At 48.0% G+C, this 21556-nt stretch overlaps 1 protein-coding gene across 2 annotated transcripts; it reads right to left on the bottom strand.

Moving 5' to 3' along the window:
• Positions 1-801: 801 nt before the first annotated feature.
• Positions 802-20369, bottom strand: KCNJ1 (potassium inwardly rectifying channel subfamily J member 1). Of its 2 annotated transcripts, none has more exons than XM_085081637.1 (3): positions 20242-20369; positions 18354-18426; positions 802-5590 (listed from the first exon to the last, which is right to left on the bottom strand). In XM_085081637.1, exon 3 carries the CDS (start codon positions 5569-5571, stop codon positions 4456-4458), a length of 1116 nt encoding a protein of 371 aa, XP_084937763.1. In that variant the 5' UTR covers positions 5572-5590; positions 18354-18426; positions 20242-20369; the 3' UTR covers positions 802-4455. The 2 variants fall into 2 exon arrangements, with proteins under 2 accessions (XP_084937763.1, XP_084937764.1); XM_085081638.1 differs by having other exon boundaries at positions 20254-20367.
• Positions 20370-21556: the final 1187 nt, after the last annotated feature.

The raw sequence follows: 21556 nt of genomic DNA, 5'->3' as shown, positions 1-21556 counted from the left end.
CCCTGAGCAGGCAGAACTGATGTCTGCCTCATGCAGCACTGAGTTTGTTCAAGTGCAAGTGTCCCCAGGCAGATGCTTGCACCACAGGAATGTCAGCTTGGCCTCAGGAATTATCTTTGGTGTGTATTCAAGCAGCCAGGGAGAGAGCTTCAGCCTTCCTCGCTCTTGTACCAGGAAGCTGAACAAGCTGACGGCATCCAGTGATGCTGTCACAGGGTTAAATGTTATTTAGGGCCAGTGCTGGTGGTGTCAGAGCTTCCCCAGGCTGCAGCAAGAGGATTCAGCAGAGGGTTTAGGAACTTGCACATTTTCCCTCTCTGCTTCCCTCTCTCTGCTCACTGGCCTGGTGCTGTGGTTTCTCTCTGCTCGCGTGGGAAATGGGAACTGCGCCAGCACTATGACCCTGGATCAAGGCAAGGGTGGGTGCAGGCAGGGAAATGAGGGGGGAAATCCCTGCCATTCCCAGCAGAATTTCCAAGGGTGTGACCCTCGGTTTGCCTGGGGATCTGGAAGGGGATGGGACATGTCATCTGCCCCCACTTGTGTCAGGCTTTGCTCACTGCTGACTCAGTTGTGGGTGAGCAGTGGAATTTCCAGGGAATTGTGCATAGGCAGAAGCTATCCAGGCATTCACTGGGAGCCTGTCAGCAGTGCTCTGTGGCAATCCAGCAGTGCAAGTCAGTGGGAGCATCTGAACACTGTGCCAAGGGTTGTTTTTATTATTATTGTTGTTGTTATTATTATTATTTAGGGGTGTGTTTTCAGCAGTTCCTCCCAGAGCACGTGTGCAGACAGACAGCAAACCAGCACATGTCAGTTTACCAAAAGCAGTTATTTTAATTCATGGCCCTTTCTCCAGCAGTCAGCAGGATGCCTTATTCATTTGCCAGCAGGAGGGTAAATCTATTTCAAAATGATTGAAATATTATGCACAGCTTGAATGAATGTTTAAAATAAATACAGTAGAAGAAACATGTTGTTTGTGAAATGAGAAGATAAATTACGTTTAGTGCAGACACATTATTCCCAAGCCTGGCTGCTTGGCTTTCCCAGTGAAATCCTTGAGGCCTTAATTCAGCAGGAATGGTCTGATTTGCTCTCCTGAAGGGGCAGGACTTTCTCTTCAGACCTTTGCAGGGTATGGACCAGGCTATCAGCCTCTGAGGTGCGTCCCAGTTTGTGGAAAGGGCAGCCCAGCAGGAAGCAGGGACCTGCAAGGCTTGAGCAGAGCTGGAGAAGTGAAGCCCTGTCAGGGTGAAGAACCCAGCCTTTGTTTTCCAATATCAACTCTGTGGTTCCCTCCAGCCACTTCTGCTCCGTAAGATTAAATTTATTTTCATCCTCTTAACTGAACTTTCTTTTAATGGCAGCAGGGGTGACAGCCCCCAAAATAGCTTTCCTCTGGAGTCTGTCCCCAGTGGCCTGTCCCCGATAACCCCTTCCCAGCCGGCCTTTATCTGCCGGGTGACAAACAGTTCTCCTTGGACAGCCAGAGGAAATTCCACTCATTGTTGTGCTGCTGCTGGGCTCTGCCTCAGCTCTATCTCCTGCTGCTGTGGGGCTGGGAGGACTTCCTGGGGTGACAACCAGCGGGAGGCTCACTCCAGGATTCCCAGTTAGCTCCCACTATGATCCCACTCAGCCACGGACCTGTCAGCTTTGGATCCATCCCCTCGAATCTCCTCTGGTCCTGGATCCCCTCCAGTAACACCAAAACATTCAAAAGAACACGGTCACCCTTCCCCTGCTGCAGCTCCCTTGTGCTGCAGGGTCCCGAGGCAGGCATGGCTGTCAGGAGAGGAGACACCAGGCAGCCACCCCTGCAGGGGTCAGCTATCTTCTCTTTGAGATGTGGTAGCAGTCCATGCTTCTGGAAATGGAGCAACACATCCTCATGCTCATGCTGCAGAAACAGGGCAAAAGGTTCCATTGCTGGGTCGTGAAGAACATTGAGATTTAGGATTCTGAGGAGGATTTCCAAGGGCAGTGCCTGGAAGTGCATTGTTTGGGGACCCTCTAAGCTTTGGAGGGTGTGCACCACCTCTTAGACAGGCACTGCAGACCATTTGATTCATTTTTCCCACTAGCACTAACTTCCTAAACCAGTCCTTTAAAGTAGGAATCTTTCCTGACTCCACATTGCACAGCTGGGTTTGACCTTTCATATGTATTTCCCTTGGATTTGCTATTTTTGTCCAATGAGGACAATTCTTCTGTTTCTATTAAAGGCATCTTGGTGCATCTCTCCTCCCAGGGGTAAGAGGTGTAGCTTGTAAGCCTTGATCACTGACAGTGCCAATTCTGGGGACACTATACCCAGGAACTGTACAGGAAGCCTTGGAAGGAAATGCAGCAGCAGAAGCTCTGGAAGGATGGAGCAGCCTTTTGGTTCAGACCAGTCTGAGACTCCAGACACATCATTTCACTTCCCTGCTCCCTCTGAGATTTCTGTGCATGGCCATTTATCTCTTGATGTTTGCTTTGGGGATCAAAACTGTCCTTCCAAGCTGATAATCTGAGAAGCACTAAGGCTGGAGGGGTTCAGGTGCTGTGGTAATTGGGACTGTAAAATGTTTTTTACACTGTTGGTTTGCAAGGCTGCAAAACCAGCACAATTAAAATATCAGGCAGTGTCTGTACATTACCTCAAAGGTCTCACTCCTGGTTCTCTGGTCACAGTTCCGGCCCTGGTGCAGCCACTTTTGGTAGCTCTGGTGTGTGATGAGGGCAGAACTTTGTGTGCTGACCCTTCTATCCAGAGGGGTAGAAGGGTGTGACAGTGGTGCACCGAGGAAAGATCAACACAGCTGAGAACTGACTTTTAAAGTGCTTTAGTGATATAATTGTTCATAACATAGTTCTATGCACAATGTCAGTGTTTATGTCCCATGTTACAGATGGCAAATCGGAGATATGGAGTGAAGTGATTTGTTCTGACCCAGCAAAGGAGTTCACACTACACTGGGACTGAGACCTGAACACTCCTGGTTCCCAGAGTTTGATTTCCATACTCACACCATGCTCATTTGCAGCACAATTTTCTCTTGTCACCATCTGACCTGATAAATTCTGCCTTTCTTTTAAAACCACTCAGTCTAGAAGCTTTTAACACTATTTCCATTTTACCACAGCATTGAAAATTGATGAGCTGAGTTACATCACTGGGAAGAGTTCCCAAAAACTCTTTGGTCTGCCACTAGAACTCTCAGTAACAGAATGAACTGGGGGGGGAAAAAACCTGTGAGGAAGTAGAAATCCACTAAAAAAGTATTGAAGCTTCTTGTTGCATTTGAAACATCAGTTTCAAAAATCATGCCCAGAAAATCTTCAGCACTACTCAACTCCCACCGAGCAGGACTTGTTTCCTGTAGGGATACACGTTTGGCTGCTGGGAGATGAATGGGCTGGAGCTAAATCTGAAGCCAAATGTTGGTAGGAGGCTCCTGGGCTGTGTTTTTGTTTGAACAAGACCTTTGTGCTTCAAAGGGGAAGATAATCTGTGTTTGCATTTGGGATTTTTTGGAAGGATACATCCAGAGCTGGGAATTTCCTCACTCTTCCCAGTGGAGTGCTTTTTGCCAGGTGTGAAGGAATCAATGTGTTCTCCATCTCCCCACCTTTCTGGAGAGTTGTCTTCAAATGTTTCCCTATTCCCCAGCCAGGCAGCTCCTGGGGCAGTGAAGAGCAGCTGAAGGCTGGGACTGTTGGGAATAAGCTGCAAAATTCCTCATATCCCAGAGTGGGTCTCTGCTTCTCCTTAGTTTTTCAGTTTTCATTTCCATTTGGCTCTTTTTCCCTGAAAGGAATCAAAGGCTTTCAGAGGGGAGAAGTCATATTTTGGAGTTGGAGATGTAGCAGCTTGGCCCAAGCTCTGTCTTCTCTATTGCCTAAACTTGTACCATCCCTTACTGCTCCACCCTGCAGCCCCAAAGAAAGAGGCAAGGAATTGTTTCTGAACATTCAAAAGTGCTCAAGTTCCATAGTGGAGAGTTTGTGTTCATAGAGAACTTTGGCAACCAGAAATAGACTTTTTTTTTTTGAGGTTTTGGCTCCTAAGTCCCTTAGGTTTCTTTAGCTTTGCTTTCTGTCTCCCCTTTTCATGTTCTCATTCCAGCAGCTGTGTATCTTTAACATGACCTAAAATTTCTTTCCATCTTTTCAGGCTTTTTAACACCCTTGCTTGCCCCTGGGAACTTCAGTGAGTTGGACATTCCAACATAGCAGCTTCATTAAATGTCCCATAGGTATAAAAATATAAATTCTATGAAATATATATAGTGTAGTTAAATAATAATCACTGGTATGCTTCGCCTCTTTGATTGGAGGCTTTTGAGAAAACAAATGCTGGGTTAGAGCAAACCCAAAGCTGTGTTTCTGTTTTGTTTTACTGAGTTATTTATTAATCCTCTCAAGACTGAATTCTCTCTGACAACTCAGTCCCACGAATACCTGGCACTACATTTTTGTGTCACTGGTTTCACTGACTTCAGACAAGACAAACCCAGGATTGTCATAACCTTTCTTCTCTTTGGCTTTGGCCTCCTTCTCATTGTAGAGACAGAAGGCACAGTGGGGAGTCTCCACAGCCACTGTCTTGCTGAAGTTCTGGAAGTCCACTCTGTATTTCCCTTCTTTGGTCTTTGACACGATGGGAGCAAAGCGGTACCCCCAGAGCACTTCCTCGGGGATGTAGGACGTCCTCACCTGGCAGGTGGCACTGGTGGCCTCCACGGTGCCATCCAAAAACACCACCAGCTCAAAGTCCTGCTGCAGCAGGGTTTCTGCTGCCATGTGGAAGAAGGGGCTGTTCTTGTCTATGATGTGGTAAATGGTGAGCGGGGAGATGAAGAAGAGATTCTCATTGCCAGCATCCACTACGAATTCAATGTTGACCTGGTCCAGGATGATGGTCTCCCCCTCGGGGGTGATGGTGGTCTTCAGCAGCTTCCCGTAGATGTGGCTCCCGATCAGCAGGCTCTTCCGCAGGTTGGCCACTCGGATCAGGAGGCAGAGCTTCCCCCCACGCTTGCTGATGACGGCGTTCTTGCTGAAGGTGATGGTCTTGGCCCGGTTTTTGGACCTGGAGATCTTGGCCAGGATGGCCCCACACATGAAGGAATTGATGATGACGCCCAGGATGGACTGGAAGATGAGCAGGAAGATGGCAGTGGCACACTGCTCTGTGACACACCTGAAGCCATAGCCGATGGTCACCTGGGTCTCCAGGGAGAACAGGAAGGCTGAGGTGAGGCCGTTGATATTCTCCACGCAGGGGGTGTGGTTGATGGAGGGGTTGAACTCAGGCAGGTCTTTGTGGATGTAGGCCACGACGTACCAGAGCAGCCCGAACAGGAACCAGCTGCCCAGGAAGGCTGAGATGAAGATGGTCATCTTGTACCTCCACCTGAGGTCCAGGATGGTTGTCCATATGTCGATCAGGAAGACAAACCTGGACTGTTCCACGTTGCCAAACTCGATGTTGCACCTCCCATCCTTGGAGACGAGCCTGGCCCGGCGCCGGCTGCGCTCCCGGAGGTGGCTGGTGAAGCGTTCTCGGAGGTAGCTGAACATTCCCTGTGCTGCTGGTGCTCTGCAGAGCAAGAAACAAAAACCAGTGTGGTTCAGTGTGTACCTGCAGGCCAGGGGGAAACTCTGACACAGGCTCAAGACACTTGTTCAGGACAGAGTTTTATAATTTGCATATTTTCCCACAGTTGGTGGGGAAGAGTTCCAGTAAACTGCTGAGGAAACTCACAGTTCCTTGCCTAAGGAGCATTCCAGTGAAAAAATAATAATTTTGGCTTGCTCAATAAATCCAGAGTCAGTCAAATGTTAATATTGTCCTGTGCACTGTTGTGTAAGTGAAGCCTGGAGAAGCAGTAACTCCATTGTCGGTGTGTGTGGGGGAAACTGCCGGGTTGGGAGACCTTTCTGCCTTTAAGGAGATGAATCCTGGCCTGCTGATCCAAGTTGGTGTGTACCTCAGCGTGGGGAGACCCTGGATGAAATGTGGATGGGAAATTTAGGGAGAAAGGGGAACAGATGAAGAAGGCATAATTAAGCCAGATATGCAGTTATTTTTAGCGTAGTTAGAGATGTGGTTTGGAGGTGTGAAATTCAGACCCTGGAATCACAGAAGCATCTACAATAGGATTATTAAGCAAGAATAAAAGAAAGTATTAGACTCTAGCAGGAGAATTTGGGTGTTTCCTCACCACAAAGGTGATGCTAAGATTAAGAATGGATTTCTGAATCTGATCCTTTAAAGGAAAGTGTCCCTCTGTGTCCCTCTTATTTTGTCCTTTATGACTGGCCATGTTAACAAGAGGCGCAGGGAATAGGAGTCATTGATGGAGAAAATGCTACAGATGTGTTCAGACTGGAATTTGGATCAAAATTCCCAGTCTTGGGGTCACTCAGCCACACAGGTGTGGGGAGAGGCTGATGCACTGCAGAGCCAGACAGCAGCTGGAATGTTCATAGACAATCCTAGGGCCTGGTTTAAACCCCAAATTTAGGAGTGTTCTTTGAAATAATTGATTTCTGAGTTTATTGCCCTTCAAGCATAAAATGTGTTTGCTTGCCAGAGAGGATGTTGCATTAGTTGCACAGTGAGCTTGCCCTGGACCCACATGTGCCTCTTTATTTAGCTTTTGTTAAACAAAATCCTTCTCCAGTGGCTGAATGAGCTGTGTGTTGTGATCATATGTCCTGGGGCAAAATGCTGCGGCTTCCTAACAAAGTAGGGGAAAATACTCGCAGTGCTGACTCACAAAAGGGTGTTCTGAGCCTGCTGGGTCCCTGAGGAGGAGAATCTCCAGCGGCACACAGAGAGGGTGTGGGACTCCTGCAGCTGCTGTGGGTGATGTTTCCTTTGGGAAAACTTGGGAGTGCTCCTTGAATCAGGAGATGTTGGGGGCTTTGTGTTTCTGTTGTTACTTTACCTTTCCAACAGGGAGGGACAGAAAAACAAGCCTTGGGAACGACATTTTTACAGCACGCCAAAGATGCTACAGCCCTTATCTCAAACCCTGCCTCCTACCACTGGGCAGCCCAGGTTTCCTTTTGGTCAGCAGCAAAATGCTTGGGCTCAAATTGGTGGGCAGTGGACTGCCCAAATTTTGCTTGATTTCATGTGCTTAAGTATTAGTGGCCAAGAGCTGTTTACCTCACCTAAACTCTTACTTCATCAATCCAAAATGGGGATAATCCCGAGGGATCCGTTAGACACTGACAGGAGTTCAGTGTGAAATTTGCCTCGTTTAACTTTAGCCGTTTAAATATTGGAGAAGTGTCTGTGCCAGTGGTACAGGTGACACAGGAAAGGACCAAGTGCCCCCTCTGAGGATCTCCTTGCCACCATAACAGTTTTATGAAATCACAAATTGCTGTCTCGCAATGTCCCATTACCCTGTAAGATTAACTTAGAGAAGCTGCCCGATGTCTCAGCTGGCTAAACCAGAAATCCTCCCGTTAGACCCAGTTACAGGCACCAGAAAATACCTTCACGTGTCAATCAGTAGCAAAGAGAAAATATTAAATTATCAAGGATGGAGTCTAAGTACAAATTAATTACACTTTGTGAAGCCAGAAGTAATTCTATTATTTAAAGTCCTTGTTATTATCAGCAGGCTTCAGAACAAACTTATTTCTATGTTTCACACAGCTGCCTTCTTTCTGCACTTGTACTGAATCACCTTCCTCCCCTGCTCAATAAAATTAGAAATAAAGAAATAAAGGTCACTTTGTACTGTACCTTTTCACCCTTTTGCTGTTGAATTTATTGGTTGCAGATGGAGCTGACAAAGGTTAAACTTTAAGCCCATATTTAAGGAAAGGGGCACGAGGTCACACTTTTTGGAACAATTCTCAAGTTTTATTTTCCTGATGCACTTTTAATATATCCATGTTAATGCATAGTTACAGCAGAAATAAAACATTCCTGTGTAACACACTACTCCAAGAAGTTTTCCAGCATTTATCTTCTGACACCTTGTGGTGCAAACCTACCCAGTTTCACCTGGCCCTTGTGTTCATTTTGTCCTTTTCTGCAAGAATGTGAACACTGGCTTTACCAGAATATCATTATGAAATTTTGGGATGCCTCGCCTTGTCCATCATCAGCTACACATGCACTCCTTAGGCATAGAGGGGCTCCTAATCTCAGGGAATAGGTTTGAAGGGGAGAAATCTGCAGGAATTCTGGTTCCTAATCTGCCCATGTCCTCACACCAGGGGTCACGATAAATTACTACCACAGCTCTGATCCAGCCTCCCCTGGAAACCTTTGGGAATTTGACTGAGGATCTGGACATGCACTTGAACAGATAACCATACAAGAGCTGAGAACAAGATGATCAACCTGGATCCTTGAAAATAGGTCCCCAGCTCCACCATTCTTCTCCTGCCTCTTTAAATCATCCATGGCCCCTTCAGAGGCTCCTTTACAAGCTCTGCTTAAGCTACCCCCGAGCAGATCAAAGAGGCAGAAGAATTACACCTCTCTTCAGGCAGGATGACAAAAGAATTTTCCTTTCAACAAATCCCTTGCCCCCACACACAGCTGAAATGTGTTGATTTGCTTCAGCAGAAGAATTCCCTCCTGGATAAGCATGCAGTGAGTATATCACCGACTGTCTGGAGAAGATTACATAAAGCAAGTTATATAATACAGCAATTAAAACCCTTTTAATTCAAATCAGCAAAGGTGCCCGACTACATCCTGGCTAATATTTACCAGGATATGTTTCCTGTTGGGCCCAAATAAACAGGGCCCTGCTGTCTGTCTGGAGTGTGGAATTCCATGTTGCAGGACTTGGGGAAGGTGCTGCTGTCCCCAGGCACAAAGCGTTTCTAGAGGGTGCACTGCTCCTGGTGCTGCACGGGGGGACATTCACCAATAAAAACTCCATGAATAAACATGACCTGTCAAGGTTAGCTGCAAAAACAAGGAGTTACCACTTCCCTGGCGCAGTCTTGTATTTCCCAGTGATCACCAGAGGAAGCAGAAATGTTCAGGTTTCCATTCTCAGCTTTTAAAGTACTCCAGCAGTTCCTCCACCTGGCATATCTGAGAGCTGTTACCTGTATGTCTACCTTGTATTTCTACCTGTTCTCTGCAGCCCTGCAAGTGGTGACACCAGTCCTTGCAGGTGCTGAGCAGCTGAAGTTCCTCTGCTGCCTCAGGAATGTAACTCAGTGGTTCTCTTTGCTCTGACTTCCTTTCAACTGGTTTGTTTTGAGAAATTTTGGATGTGGGGGATAACGACATTTAATTGCTCCTTGGGTAGGTCTTAGTCCAGGGAAATAGCTTTAATCCCAGCCATGTCCAGCCCTTGAGATTAGAGGGGGAAGGAAGGGGAAGGTGTTGAATGTTTGATGGGGGCCTGACAAGAACAAGGCTCCATCTCCTGCTCTTTCCCTGAAGTTCTGGTGCCTGTGGCTCCGCACTTGTTCCCTCCCTGGCAGCAGTGGGTGTGGGAGCCAAGCTGGTAGAATGGGATCATTGAGGGAGACAGAGCAGTTCTCTGAGCCCACAGCCTGCGGTAGAAATACATCTTTGTTAGGGATTCAGAGGAAGTTCTAAGCAGCTTAGGTAGAAGAAAGGGGATACAGAGTTAAAGGATTATTTTTTTTCAGTCGTGTTCAGTTCTTTGCAAAACTCAGATCTTCTTTCAGTCCTTTCTGTGTTTTTATTTTGTTGAACTTTCTCTGAACAAAGTATGTGAAATATCCAATTCCTAAAACCTTATCAAATCCTTTTTTATTAGAAAAGAAAACTCTAACACTTAGTCTCAGGGTGTATTATCTGCTGGCTGCTTTACTACCAAGCCCTTTGGGGAGTAGAGATCATTTGCCCTTTGCCAGCTGCCCTGGGCAGAGCAGGAATGAGCCTGTTGGGATGGGATGGGATGGGATGGGATGGGATAGGATGGGGTGGGGTGGGATGGGATGGGATGGGATGGGATAGGATGGGATGGGATGGGATGGGATGGGATGGGATGCAGCAGGAATGAGCCTGTTGGGATGGGATGGGATGGGATGGGATGGGATGGGATGGCAATTGCACCATTCTGTCTCGTTGCTTCTATCACAATCAGAATCAAGGAGTGTCACAGCTGAATCAGTCGGGAGTGGAGGAAAATAGAAGGTCCCTAAAGCAGCCAGTTGGCCTCAGGGTCTGTCTGGAAAGAACCTGATCTGAACCATCCCCGAGCATCCTCCTGAGGGACACATCTGCCAAGGGACCAGACCTGTTGGGACTGGCAAGGCTCCTTCTCGGCCCTGGCAATGCCACCAGGGAACATTTATCCCTGGCAGCAGCTTGGAGCACTGAGCACTGTGGCTGTGCCTCCAGAGTGTTGCCTGAAATGCCAGTTCCATGTGGGAAATGTGATCCTTCCATCCGGCTCAGTGCTAAGCTCGAGTCTTGTCACAGCTCCAGCCCAAGTGACTGCATTTGCCTAAAGTCCAAGTGGAATTTCAAGTAGATATCCCAAAGGATCTTATCCCCTGCTTTGCCCTCTCTCCTGCTAAACAGAATTTCTGTCAGGTGCCCAAGCTCCCCTTTTCCATGCAGGAGAGGCAGAGGGATAGCTGCCTGCCTGCCTGGGGACTGGGCATCAGTCCGTAATATCCACTGGGAAAACAGAATATCCTTGGAAGAAATGTGTTCCACCCCAGATTTCTGTGGGAACACACAGCTCTGTGTGAGCACCTAATGAAGAAATCCCTGAAGTGCCAAACTGCCCTCCTAAGATGGGGGAAGCCAGGGAGGTTTCATCCTCCTGTCTCAGAGCTGGATGAACCAGGACTGTCTCAGTCCCAGGGACATAAGCAGGACATGCAGTGTCCCCTCCCTTCCCTTCCTCATGTCCTGACTTTTAGGAACAGAACCATGTCAGCTCTGACATTTATGGGAAGCAGAGACTCTACAGGAGCAGTTGGTTACTCAAGGGACTCAGTCACCTCAGAAGTGCTGCCCTGCCCTGCCAGGGGTGTTCTGCCCCTCTGCCCTAAATTAGATCTTCTCATTGTGCTTTGTCCCCAGTTTGTAGGGTTTGGTACCTGATGTGCTGCTGCTGAGCAGCCCCAGTGTGACATGAGTGCCGCTTGGAGCCACCTTTCAATCATATTCTGGTGATAACAAACAGTCATTAATTCCATTCAGGAATGTTGTGCCCTGTTTGAAAAGGTGGGCTGCAGCTCCCCCCACAAAAGTGGGGGGAAGAAATAATTCCCTCATGGGAACCCAGGCAAGTGAAAAAACGAAAGAACAGGCACTGCAGCACTGGGGATTCAAGCAAATCTTGTTTTCTGAAAGCTTAGGAGTGCTTGGGGTCCTCAAAGGTTAAAATACTTACCTCAGACATATAAATAAAGGATTTACAGCAATAAAGACATTACTGTCATTGTTAGCAATTAATAATACGGTAATTAGTGCTGCATAGAAATTAATCCAGGGCTGCATTTGCTGGGGGAGAGTTTAAAGGCTTCAGCTGACTGCAGCAAAGGACACATCCCATACACAAACACTGGGGAGGGGTTGGGAGGGAAAGAGAAGCAGCATTTCCTCCTGTCCTGGCCCACAGTTCCGCCCCAGAATGTGGCACTTGGAAAACACCTCTGGCTGCAAAAAACATCTGCCAGCACTCAGCAACAATCACTTCCTAGGCACCAAAGGAAACACCATTATTTGATATTTTGGCAGGGCCAGGCTAATTCCATGGCTGGACTGAACTGCCCACTGCACCTGCTGCTGGGACAGAGAATTCCCAGGCACCAGCTCAGGGTGTAGCCACGCTGGGACATTGCCTCTGGAGACAGAGAACTAGGAGCTGAGCTGTCTTTCCAGCGGGATTTCTCAACAGAACTATTTCTATTTTCAGACAATTAGGTTTCCACTGAAAATATTCCATTTTAATAGGAAACGGCTGGCTGGGAGAAATGATTTCTCAAGTAAATTATGTATTTTGGGATTTTTAATTTGGCAATCCCCCTCCCCCCCAAAAAAAAATTCTCATTATAGTAGAGTCGTGTGTGACGTGTTGTGGCTGTATGAGAAAAAAAATAGGGACTTAACTCACCACCAGTGTTGTACTAGATTTGTGTTCTGCTTTAAGAGAATTGATTTTGATGGGCTGAGAAGTCTTGGACGCAAAGGTTTTCACTTTTAGCTGAAATTTGGAGTGGAGAAAGGCAGGTTTTGTGTGGTTACTTCTGCTCTGTGGTGCCAGACAAAGGCACTGCCCTGTGAATGTGTGAGAAGGGCAGATGGAAATGGGTTCTCACCTGGATGTGTGGGATTGATCTGAATGCAATGAACCCTCAGCAGCGAGGGCTGGAAGGCAAATGCTGCATAAACACCCCCGAAAAGCCACAGGGGAAATGGGCAGAGTCATGTGAGCCAATTCTGCACATTCTCCATTTTGATGTTCTTTGCTGAGGCATTTAAGGGGTTGAATCATTAACTCCCATTTGGTTTCTTCAGGCTGGCAATGTCAAGTGTCAGTCAGTTGCTGCAGGAGCCCAAAGGCAGCTGGTTCTGGGCTTGGGGACACAGCAAGGGACAGATTTTGCCAAGGCAAAGGCACCTGTGAGCACTGCCAGGTCTGACCCTACTTTGCTGTCAGGGTTTCTCAGTACCCATCACTGCCCTGGCAGATAAAAGCCTCTGCTCCTGTCCAGGCTTCCTTTCCAAAGTGCTGGTGAATTCAAGCTGCTATGACTGTGGCACTGCCCCAGACAGGCCCAGCTCTGGAGAGGGGGCACAGAACTCCCAGCACTGGTGAGCTCAGTGGGAAAATGCTCTCCTTACTCTGTGCACAGCAGGAACATTGCAGCTGCTCTGCCTGGGCTCCGCATAAGGACAAAAACAGGACAGCAAATGCTGCTGGGACATAAAATCTCCTCACAGTATTGCAGAGAGCAGCCATTTCCAGCTCTGGAGTAGAGACACAGTAAAGGAACACTCAGAACACACCCAAGAGCCTGGCTGGCCCTGCTGTGGCCAGACTGCATCCTTAGGGGCAGGATTTGGTGTTCTCTTGGGATATTCGCTGTGTGTGAGCCTGAGGAAGATGAGGGAAAGGCAAATAAACCCCTACCCTGCATGGGACTGCAGCAGGAAGAGCTGCTTTGAACTCTGCTCTGGGTTTTTGAGATACAGGCTCCAAAAAGATGCTGGTAACCCCTGTTGGGAGTTCCACCCTGGGGATCATTGCTCTGCTGCCATCTCTCCCCTGCTTACAGCACCAGGAAAACCCCAGTCAGCAGCTTGGGAATATTTCCATGGAATGTGAAGAGTACTGTCCTCTCCTCAGGCTGTAATAACAGCAGCGCAGCCTTTGGTGCTTACCAAGGTGACTTTTGTTTCTAAACTGGCCAAATTCTCTGCGCTGTGGTGGCTTGGTGCCAACAACCCAACCAGAGCAGAGATGACTATCACACTGGTCTGGACAAGCCAGACTCAAACCCTGCTTTGCCAGGTTTCCTTTGGGAATGCCAGCCCCTGAGCACTGCCCAGACAGAAGGATTAGGAGAGGAAAGACTTGGAGATGTCCAATATGAGGTGATAGGGGGTAGCTGCACTCCCCAGCCCCCCTGAGATGGTTGATGTGAGGATTCACTGGCCTGGAAACAGCAGTTGTTGAGCTGGGTCCTGACTCTGTGGGCTCAGATGTTTCCATTGCTCTCTAACTCTTGGTCCCTGTCTGCAAAGGAAATAAGAATCATTTCTCTCCTTTACATGCAACTGTGAGGCTATTTTAAGGCTGAGGCTGGGGTTTCACCAGGTGTTATTTTACTGCACAGCACCCTCTGCCCTGCCCTGTTAGAGTTCTACAGTTGCTTCAGTAGTAACTGCAGTGATCCCTGGGCACAGCTGTCAGGGATTTTGAGATCTTTCAGGGGCACTGGTGTGCTATAAATAGAATTTATTGCTATTTGTTTCATATAGAAGGCAGTTCTTTCACACTTTATCCCTTTCTTCAGGTAAACACAGAACAAAGTGAGGAAGGCTTTCTCTCAAGATCAAAGTGTGCGTGGAGCTCTTCCCTTGGATCATTTACATCACTGAACTGTGTGTGAAGCATTTTCCAGCTCTGCCTGTCTCACTTCCAGGGATTAAAGGCTGGAGTTCTTTGCCACTCATTACTTAGTACCTCTCATCCCCTTCTTTAATAACAGTACTCTCATAGTAAATCCCACAAATACATAGTTTACAGAGGGCTTTTCTACTCTTAGTTCTTCTGCTACTGTTCTGCCTGTTTCTGGCTCTGTTGTTGCTTGGATTTGACTTTGTTTGGCAATCAAGTTGTCCTTTTTTCCTGAATTTCTCTACATAGGATCACAGTTTCTCTTAGACAGGAACATTAACAGACCCTTTGCTTCATGAACATGTGCCAGGTTCCTCTGAATATGTCCTGCCTCTCATTCAGGGGTTTCCCAGCAGATGTGTTGAAAGGAATATCATTCCAGACTTCCTCTCCATTAATGGGTATTTTGGACTTGGGACTTGAACTTGCTTCTCGCCTCAGAAGCACAAAGACCCCTCCGATGGCTGTAATCAGAGTCAGGTGGGCTACAGTGGCACCACAGGGAATGTGAACATCTGTGGGGAGAATGCAACCTCTTAACTCCCACTGCACATCCAGAAAAAAAGAAACCTCTGGTGATCCCACAGAATTGTTCAAAAGTGAAAGGATTCGTTGCATTCCCAAACAGATGCACTTTTCCTTTGGATAATACAGGTTTTCTGCCCTATGAATTCCTTCATGTGTCTGCCCACGCGACGAGCTGAGCTGACACGGAGGCACATCAGCCATTAGCTGTTGCTTTTCCCTGCTCCTCTTTTTCTTCCTGGCCCTGCTCTCCTGAGGTGCAGTTTCTCCCTGGCAGGTTGGCACCTGCTGGCTGAAGCTCCACCTTGAATCCATCCAGGCTCCACAATCAGAGATCACACACCAGTGGCTGGGAAGATTCCTGTCCATCACAAATGCTCCTGACTGGGACTGACAGGTTTTGTCCTGCCCCTGGTTCCTGAGGCCTGATTCCCATGATTTCCAACAACATCTTGTCCCATTCCAGTCTCATCTCAGCAGTTCCCATCGCTCAGTTCTCCCTGGCTGCTGCCCCAAGGTGTGGATAACAGCCCTAATTCCAGGGATGCACAGCTGCAGCCTCTGCCATGGCTTTTAGACTCAGCTTGAGGGCCCAAGATCCGAGCTGTGAAAAGCCTGACTTCAGAAGTTTCCAGCTGAACTCAGAGCTGTTAAAGGCATTTTGTGCTCTTTCCTACAAGGTCTGATGAGCCACATTTTGTCCATCTGAATTAGAGAATGCTTGTGCCCAACAGATTGGTTAAAATGTTCCTGGGATTTATTACAATTTAATGCCATGAAAGCTAAACAAATTTCAGGAACAATTTTGAGGATCAGATCTCAGCAGGCAGCTTTTTGCCTAATGTCCTACATTTTACACATCTCCTGCAGGAAGCAAATAGCTTTTAGTTACATGGGAACCTGATTATCCCCTGAAATACTGGCACTGAAATTGCCCCTTCTCAGGCCATTCCCTGCTGTCAGGGCCACACTCTGTGCCCTTGGAAAGTGCTGGGGAACACAAGCTGCTGATCTAAAGGCAGGAACCCTCTGCTTTGCCTGGGATATGCAATATTTTACCAGCAGGGCTTTTTGTATCCCAATCCTCCAGTTACTTTTGTGCTCCTAATTATTTCTATGAGTGTAATTGACTTGCAAGACATTCTTGGCTTGCAGAGTGCAGGGAGTGAATTATTGACCCGTCACATGGGTCGTTGATGTGAGGAGATGTCGGAACAAACTGGGTGCAAAGCAGCTACTTTGCATTCCTAATAGCAAATGTAAGCCATTAATAATTGTGCTGCCTGCTGCACTCGGAGCCTGCACAATTCGGGTTTGACATGCATATGGCTGAGTTCATCCTCAGTGTAATTTGAAATTCATTGGGCACGGACTTCATCTCCTTCTGCTGCTTGAAAATCTCTCCTGTGCCGAGATGTGCTATGCTAATTCCAGAGTTTATGGCTGACTTGAGATGTTACATTTGAAAAATCAAATCCAATTAAATCAACTTATTACCAAGGTCAGAGACCAGCATTCAGCACATTCATTCCTTGCTATTTCACAGCAAGGAGTAAACTTAAGGAGCAGATTCTGTCTCAACCCAAAAGCAAACTAATCCGTCCTAATCAAAGGGCTTTTGGCTGCAGGGACCTAGGAAGTACGGTCAAGTGATAAAGCACTCCCCAGACTCCAAATATCTGAGCTGAATCCCCAACTTTCCACATTGTTGGGTACTATGGGACAAAATTCTCCTCTTTGTGCCTGTTTCCCCATCTACTCTTAAGACAGACGAAGAACGAGGGGGTTGGGTGGATAAATGAAATGAGTGCAAAGTTTTGAGACCTCTTGAGTGTGGAGCTGTGGACTGGCAGCAGCATCAGTTTGCTGTAGCCAGAGTTGGAATGGAGACAGATTTTAGGAGAGTCTCAATAACAGATGTCCAATTGCTGTCTTGGCAGACACCTGTTTATTATCTGTGAAGGGAAGAAAGGTCTGTGTGTATATCTCAATATTCTCAGCAAGGAGTGAAACAGAGGGAATATACTATGGCTTTTGGAGGGGGACAAATAAAGAGCTGATTTGCAGATCCTTTTGCAAATTAAAGTCTTAAGTTTAGATTTATGATGAGCTCCCACTGTGCAAGGCTTTGTATTTAAATTACACCATCACCAAGTGCCCAGTTGCTCTTTCTGTCTCTTATTGTTCAGCACCTAATGCAGCTCCTGCAGGAGGTCCTTATGTTCCAGACAGACCCAGACAGAAAAGTGAGAGGGATGTTGAATTCCTGGATTCCCTTTACACGTATCCCACTGTCTCATTTCCAGGGGAAAACACAACCTAACCTGCCCAGGCATCTCACATCTTTCCCATTCATTTAGAAGCTTAAGTCTTGATGGAATTTTCTGTGGTGGTGAGTCATTCCACCAGCCTGAGGGAATTTACTCAAATGGCTCAGGTGCCTCAGAATTCCTCTCAGTTATCAGAAACTGCCATTTCAAAGTGAATTGCTTCAAACTTCCCTGGATCACCAGATACATGAACAGTTCTAGGTACAAAGATTCCTATTTTAAGTTTCTGCTTCTGTTAAGTGCCTATGTTGAACCTGGGACTAAATTATTTCCAAAAGTGAAGCTCTGACCTCAGCCATTAATGAGCTTTTAAAAATCTTGTATCAGTTTTGCCATTTCATGTAGGATTGAATTATGCAGTAAACCTCGGGATGTTATTTGAGCTTTCCAGAGTCCTACTAAAGTGGTATAAAACCCATGAAGGATTTACTCTCACCTCACTTTACCCCTTCAAATGTTTGAAAAGCCCAGGCAGCTCATTTAAGAGAGGCACCAGAGCTGCAGTTTATATTTGAGGGCTGAAAGAGCTGTTCTTCAGGGCATCTCATTTCACCCTGGGTGACAAGATTAGGCAAAACCCCCAAATTTAAACAAAAAGGGGAAGTGAGATGGACGCCTCTCGACATTAGCAAACATCCACAGACTAGGTGGCCATTCAGGAGGCAGCAGCTCTGCCCTGTGATGCACATGCCGCTTGTATAACTGCTTGGTTTTCCCTTTGGGGCGGGCATTCCAAGGGCTTCGAGCAGTGTTAGGCTGCTTATTCCCCATTCTGGGTTCTTCGGTGCACATTTCTGCCCTCAGCACAGAAGGTGGTTGGGAGAGTTCATTAAAGCCTGAGCCACGCTAAATTCCCGTGCCTTTCTCATGGAATGCTCCAGGGGAAGCAGGATCCCATGTCCCAGCCCTGCGTGGTGAAAGCAAGAAGGGAACGAAAGCTCCTTACCTGAGTGAGGCTAGCAGGGACGGTGTGCCCTCATCAGCCCTGTGCTGCTCTCAGCTCCTGCTCTGGGGACAGGACTCCTGAAGATCTCTGGGGGCACCCAGAGCACTGGAACTGAGCTCTAAAGCTCCTTTTCTCTGGGGGCAGGCTGAGCTGCAGCCCGGGCAGGGCATGTGGTGCTGGTGCAGCTTTGGGACTGTGTGCCCAGGGAACACACAGCGGGTGCTCCTGGGGCAGCCTGGCTGGGAAGGCCAAGTTCCATTCCTGTGTCAAGCTGCCCTCATTCCCGCTGGAATCCAGAGATTTAGGGATGTGCCTTGGTCACAGGGGTCTGAGGTGAGCTGCTGCTAGGAGCTGAACCCAGAACAGCCCTCAGGAGCTCTGAACTCCACCTGGGAAGTGCCTTTCCCACCACCACCCCTGCAAGAATCCCCCAGTTCCCTGGGATGTGCTGCTCACCAGTGCTGAGGTGGATCCACAGGACTTCTGCCAGAGAGGTGAATTCCCAGAGCTGCACTCCGTTACATTTCTCCTGGAATAGTCAAGGACAAACAACAAATCTGGATGGGGCTGGAACCCAGCAAGAATCCCAGGGCAAGGAAATGAGGTATGAGAGCCTCTTTCCCCCACCTGTCTCCCCACTCCCACCCAGTCTCCTTCACACCCTTACACAAATCCATGATTAAGGCTTAGTGCCCTTTGCCCTCATCCTTCCCCACTCCGCACATCGCTCCCACTAAGCAGGGCTGTGTTTCCAAGTCTCCACATACTCTCCCCTCGCTGTCTCCTTGCCAACCTTAGTTCTGTCTGGAATTAAGGACCTCCTGCAGGAGCTGCAGTAGATGCTGAGCAGTGAAAGGCACAAAGAGTAACAGGACTGTTAAGTACTCAAAGAGCCCAAACCTAGAGTTCCATGCCCTCAGCATCCACCTCCAGCATCCAGCTCTTCCCTCATGTGCTCTGTGCTGCCTTGTCCAGCTCGCCTGGACTCTGCCAGGCCAGGCCTGGTGGGATCCAGCAGCCCCAGCTGTGATCAGGGATCCACAGCCAAAGGCTCCATCCCTGTCTCAGGAACAATGCCCTGTGCATGGAGAACACCTGGTAACTATGAGAAGCCTTATCAGGCTGTGGGGACAGAGTTTAATGTAAGAGTGGCAGCTCCCAGATAAGCACCTGTGGAAAAAGGCGGTGGTATAGGAAATAAAGGCCAAGTACAGAATGGCCACTTGCTCCTTCGTGGAACATTCAAACCATTACCTGGTTATTTCTGTAATTCTATAATGGAGATTTTCCCCCTCTTGTGCACTGAAGTTGCATGATGCAGAAAATTGGTTTGTTTAAGTAAGATCTCTTATGGTGTCTTTCATCAAATGTTCTCCGAGAACATTCCTAATAATTCATTAAAGCAGCACTGTCAGCTGGAACACTTTTAATTACCATTTTCTAACAAGTCAACCCTTAAGTGGTATGCCCTGATTTTTAAATTTATTACTAACACATATGCAGATTTTTCTTTTTCCCTGCTAATGTTTGTAGGGGTTAAGAAAAGCAATTGACTGTGAGATTAAGGAAGTGAACCATGCACTGCAAGTTGTCATGCCCAAAATGGAAGATGATTTAAGGGCGGTTACTTTTTTTAACTTTAGAAGTTTTGAGAACTTCGTTCCTGGAGCTCTGAGCATCTCCTGCAGCTGAGCTGAGGAACTTCTGCTCTGAGCAGAAGGCGCTGGGGAAGTGAAACACCTCCCCGTTCAGGTAGGGCTGTGAAAACCCTGAGCTGCTGCTCATTAACTGTCCACTTACACAAACTTAATTAGCCCTTCGGTTACTCTGAAGTTCCTTCAGTCACTCTGAAGCACAGCTGGCTGCTGCTAACACAGGGTTAAACAGCAGTGCTGGCAGTTCCTACACAAATCTAACATGTTCTGAGCTTGTACCAGCTTATCCCACCCCAGTTTTTCACAGAGCTGCAGTTTAAGGCACTTCCAGCTCCATGGCACTGTCAGAAATCCACTGAGCATTCCCAGAGAGGAGCAATGCCTGAATTGCCATCGTCTGTGTTTGGTGTCTGAGGTGGCTCCAGCAGATGCAGAGATTTTCTTTGGCAGTGTTCTCCTCAGCAGCTGTTTAGTGGCAGCAGAAAGAGAGTCAGAGAACTGGCAAAGGGCTGCTCAAGGAGAGGTGAGCCAGGGACAAGGCAGACTAGAATCCACACCTGCTATTCCACAAAAGAAAGGATTTTCTGGTTTCCTTGCTGTAGTCCTGATATGACAATTTTGTGCAAGGAGACAGAAGGGACAGTCTATAAGGAAATATGGTGGGAAAGCAGTACAAGAGATCCCCTTACCTTGTGTCTTACCCAGTGCAGGTGCTTGCAGAGGGGAGGTGTGAGAGGAGCTGCCCGTGTCGCCCAGAGCAGGGAACTTCCACAGTACTTGGGTCCAGCAGCTCCTTCATCAAAGGAAGAGAGCCCAGGGGCCTCCTTGGCTTTTATGTGTGGCTGTGGCAGCTCAGACTGGCTGCCAGCTCATCTGTATGCAATGGCTCATTAATGCTGGGCCTTGTTTGCACAGTGCATGTGGAAGGCAGGGGAATGGGCTGCACAAGGGGTGGGAAAACAGCCGAAGAGTTGGGCTGCCCGAGTTAAAAACTAACGCGGTGTTACATGAAGGAGCTGCCATTGCTCCTGCTGTCACCAGCAGCTGAGCCCTGTGTCCCATCCCACCAGCACGGGCACAGCACAAGTGCCTTGGCCATCTGTGAACAACAGGCCTTTCCTGAGCATGGGGAGATGGTTTGGGCAAGGACCAGGTGCCTCTTGATGCCCCCTGTGCTATAGAACCCTCTGCAGCCTGATTTATTTGGGCTGTACTCTATGAGCTGCGCATGTCCTTAACCAAATTCCTGCTCAGACTTTTCTTCCCAGATCTGAGCTGAACCACTGAGTCCATCCGAGCCTTTTGCAGAGGAGGGACTGCAGGAATGATCCCAGTGCTGTGGGGCTGCAGGAGTGACCCCCACTGCGGCTGAAGAAGTGATCTTGCTGAGGCTACAGGAGTGACCTCACTGAGGCTGCTGTCGCTCTCTCTGCATTGCTGGCACCACGGAGCTTAAAGAAATGTCCATTTCTTGTAGTTCTCAATCCTCTGCATCCTAAGGGAGCAAGTGACCTAGGCCTGGGATGGTCCCACTCACCTGCAGGCATCAGAATTGAGGTGTCTGACAAAGCCAGTTCTGGCTCCCCTCATGCTGAGGAGGCATCTCCTCTTCTCTCTCTCAGACAGGTGTCCAAGGCGCCATCAGCAGGGAGAGGGCTTGGATGGCTGGGGCAGGTTGTATCCCTGAGTCTTGGAGGCCCTGCTGTAAATAAATGAGTTCTTCCCTCAACAAGAGGAAACCCCAGCCTCTTCCCTTGGGGATAGAGCAACCAGCACCCGCTGCCTCTGGCCACCACCAGGGACTGCTGGAGATGGGATCCTCTGAGGCTGGAGGAAGTTGGAACAGGATTTGCATGTTCAAAAAAAGTTCTTTAACCCTTGGGCAGAGCCAGGTGTGCTGGGAGTGGAACGAGAGGAGCTTTGTGGCTCAGGGAGGCAGCATTTACCCCACAGCACTCCGAGGACAAAAGCACTGAAACAAGGAATTAACTCTGTTATCAGACA

The sequence above is a fragment of the Lichenostomus cassidix genome, chromosome 24, assembly GCF_008360975.1.
Source record: "Lichenostomus cassidix isolate B80296 chromosome 24, HeHo_3.0, whole genome shotgun sequence".
NCBI lineage: Eukaryota > Metazoa > Chordata > Aves > Passeriformes > Meliphagidae > Lichenostomus > Lichenostomus cassidix.
This window is presented reverse-complemented; position numbering and strand designations above follow the sequence as displayed.

What these genes read in the sequence shown, in the direction of transcription:
- KCNJ1 (XM_085081637.1), bottom strand. Translation starts at nt 5,571, where the DNA reads ATGTTCAGCTACCTCCGAGAACGCTTCACCAGCCACCTCCGGGAGCGC.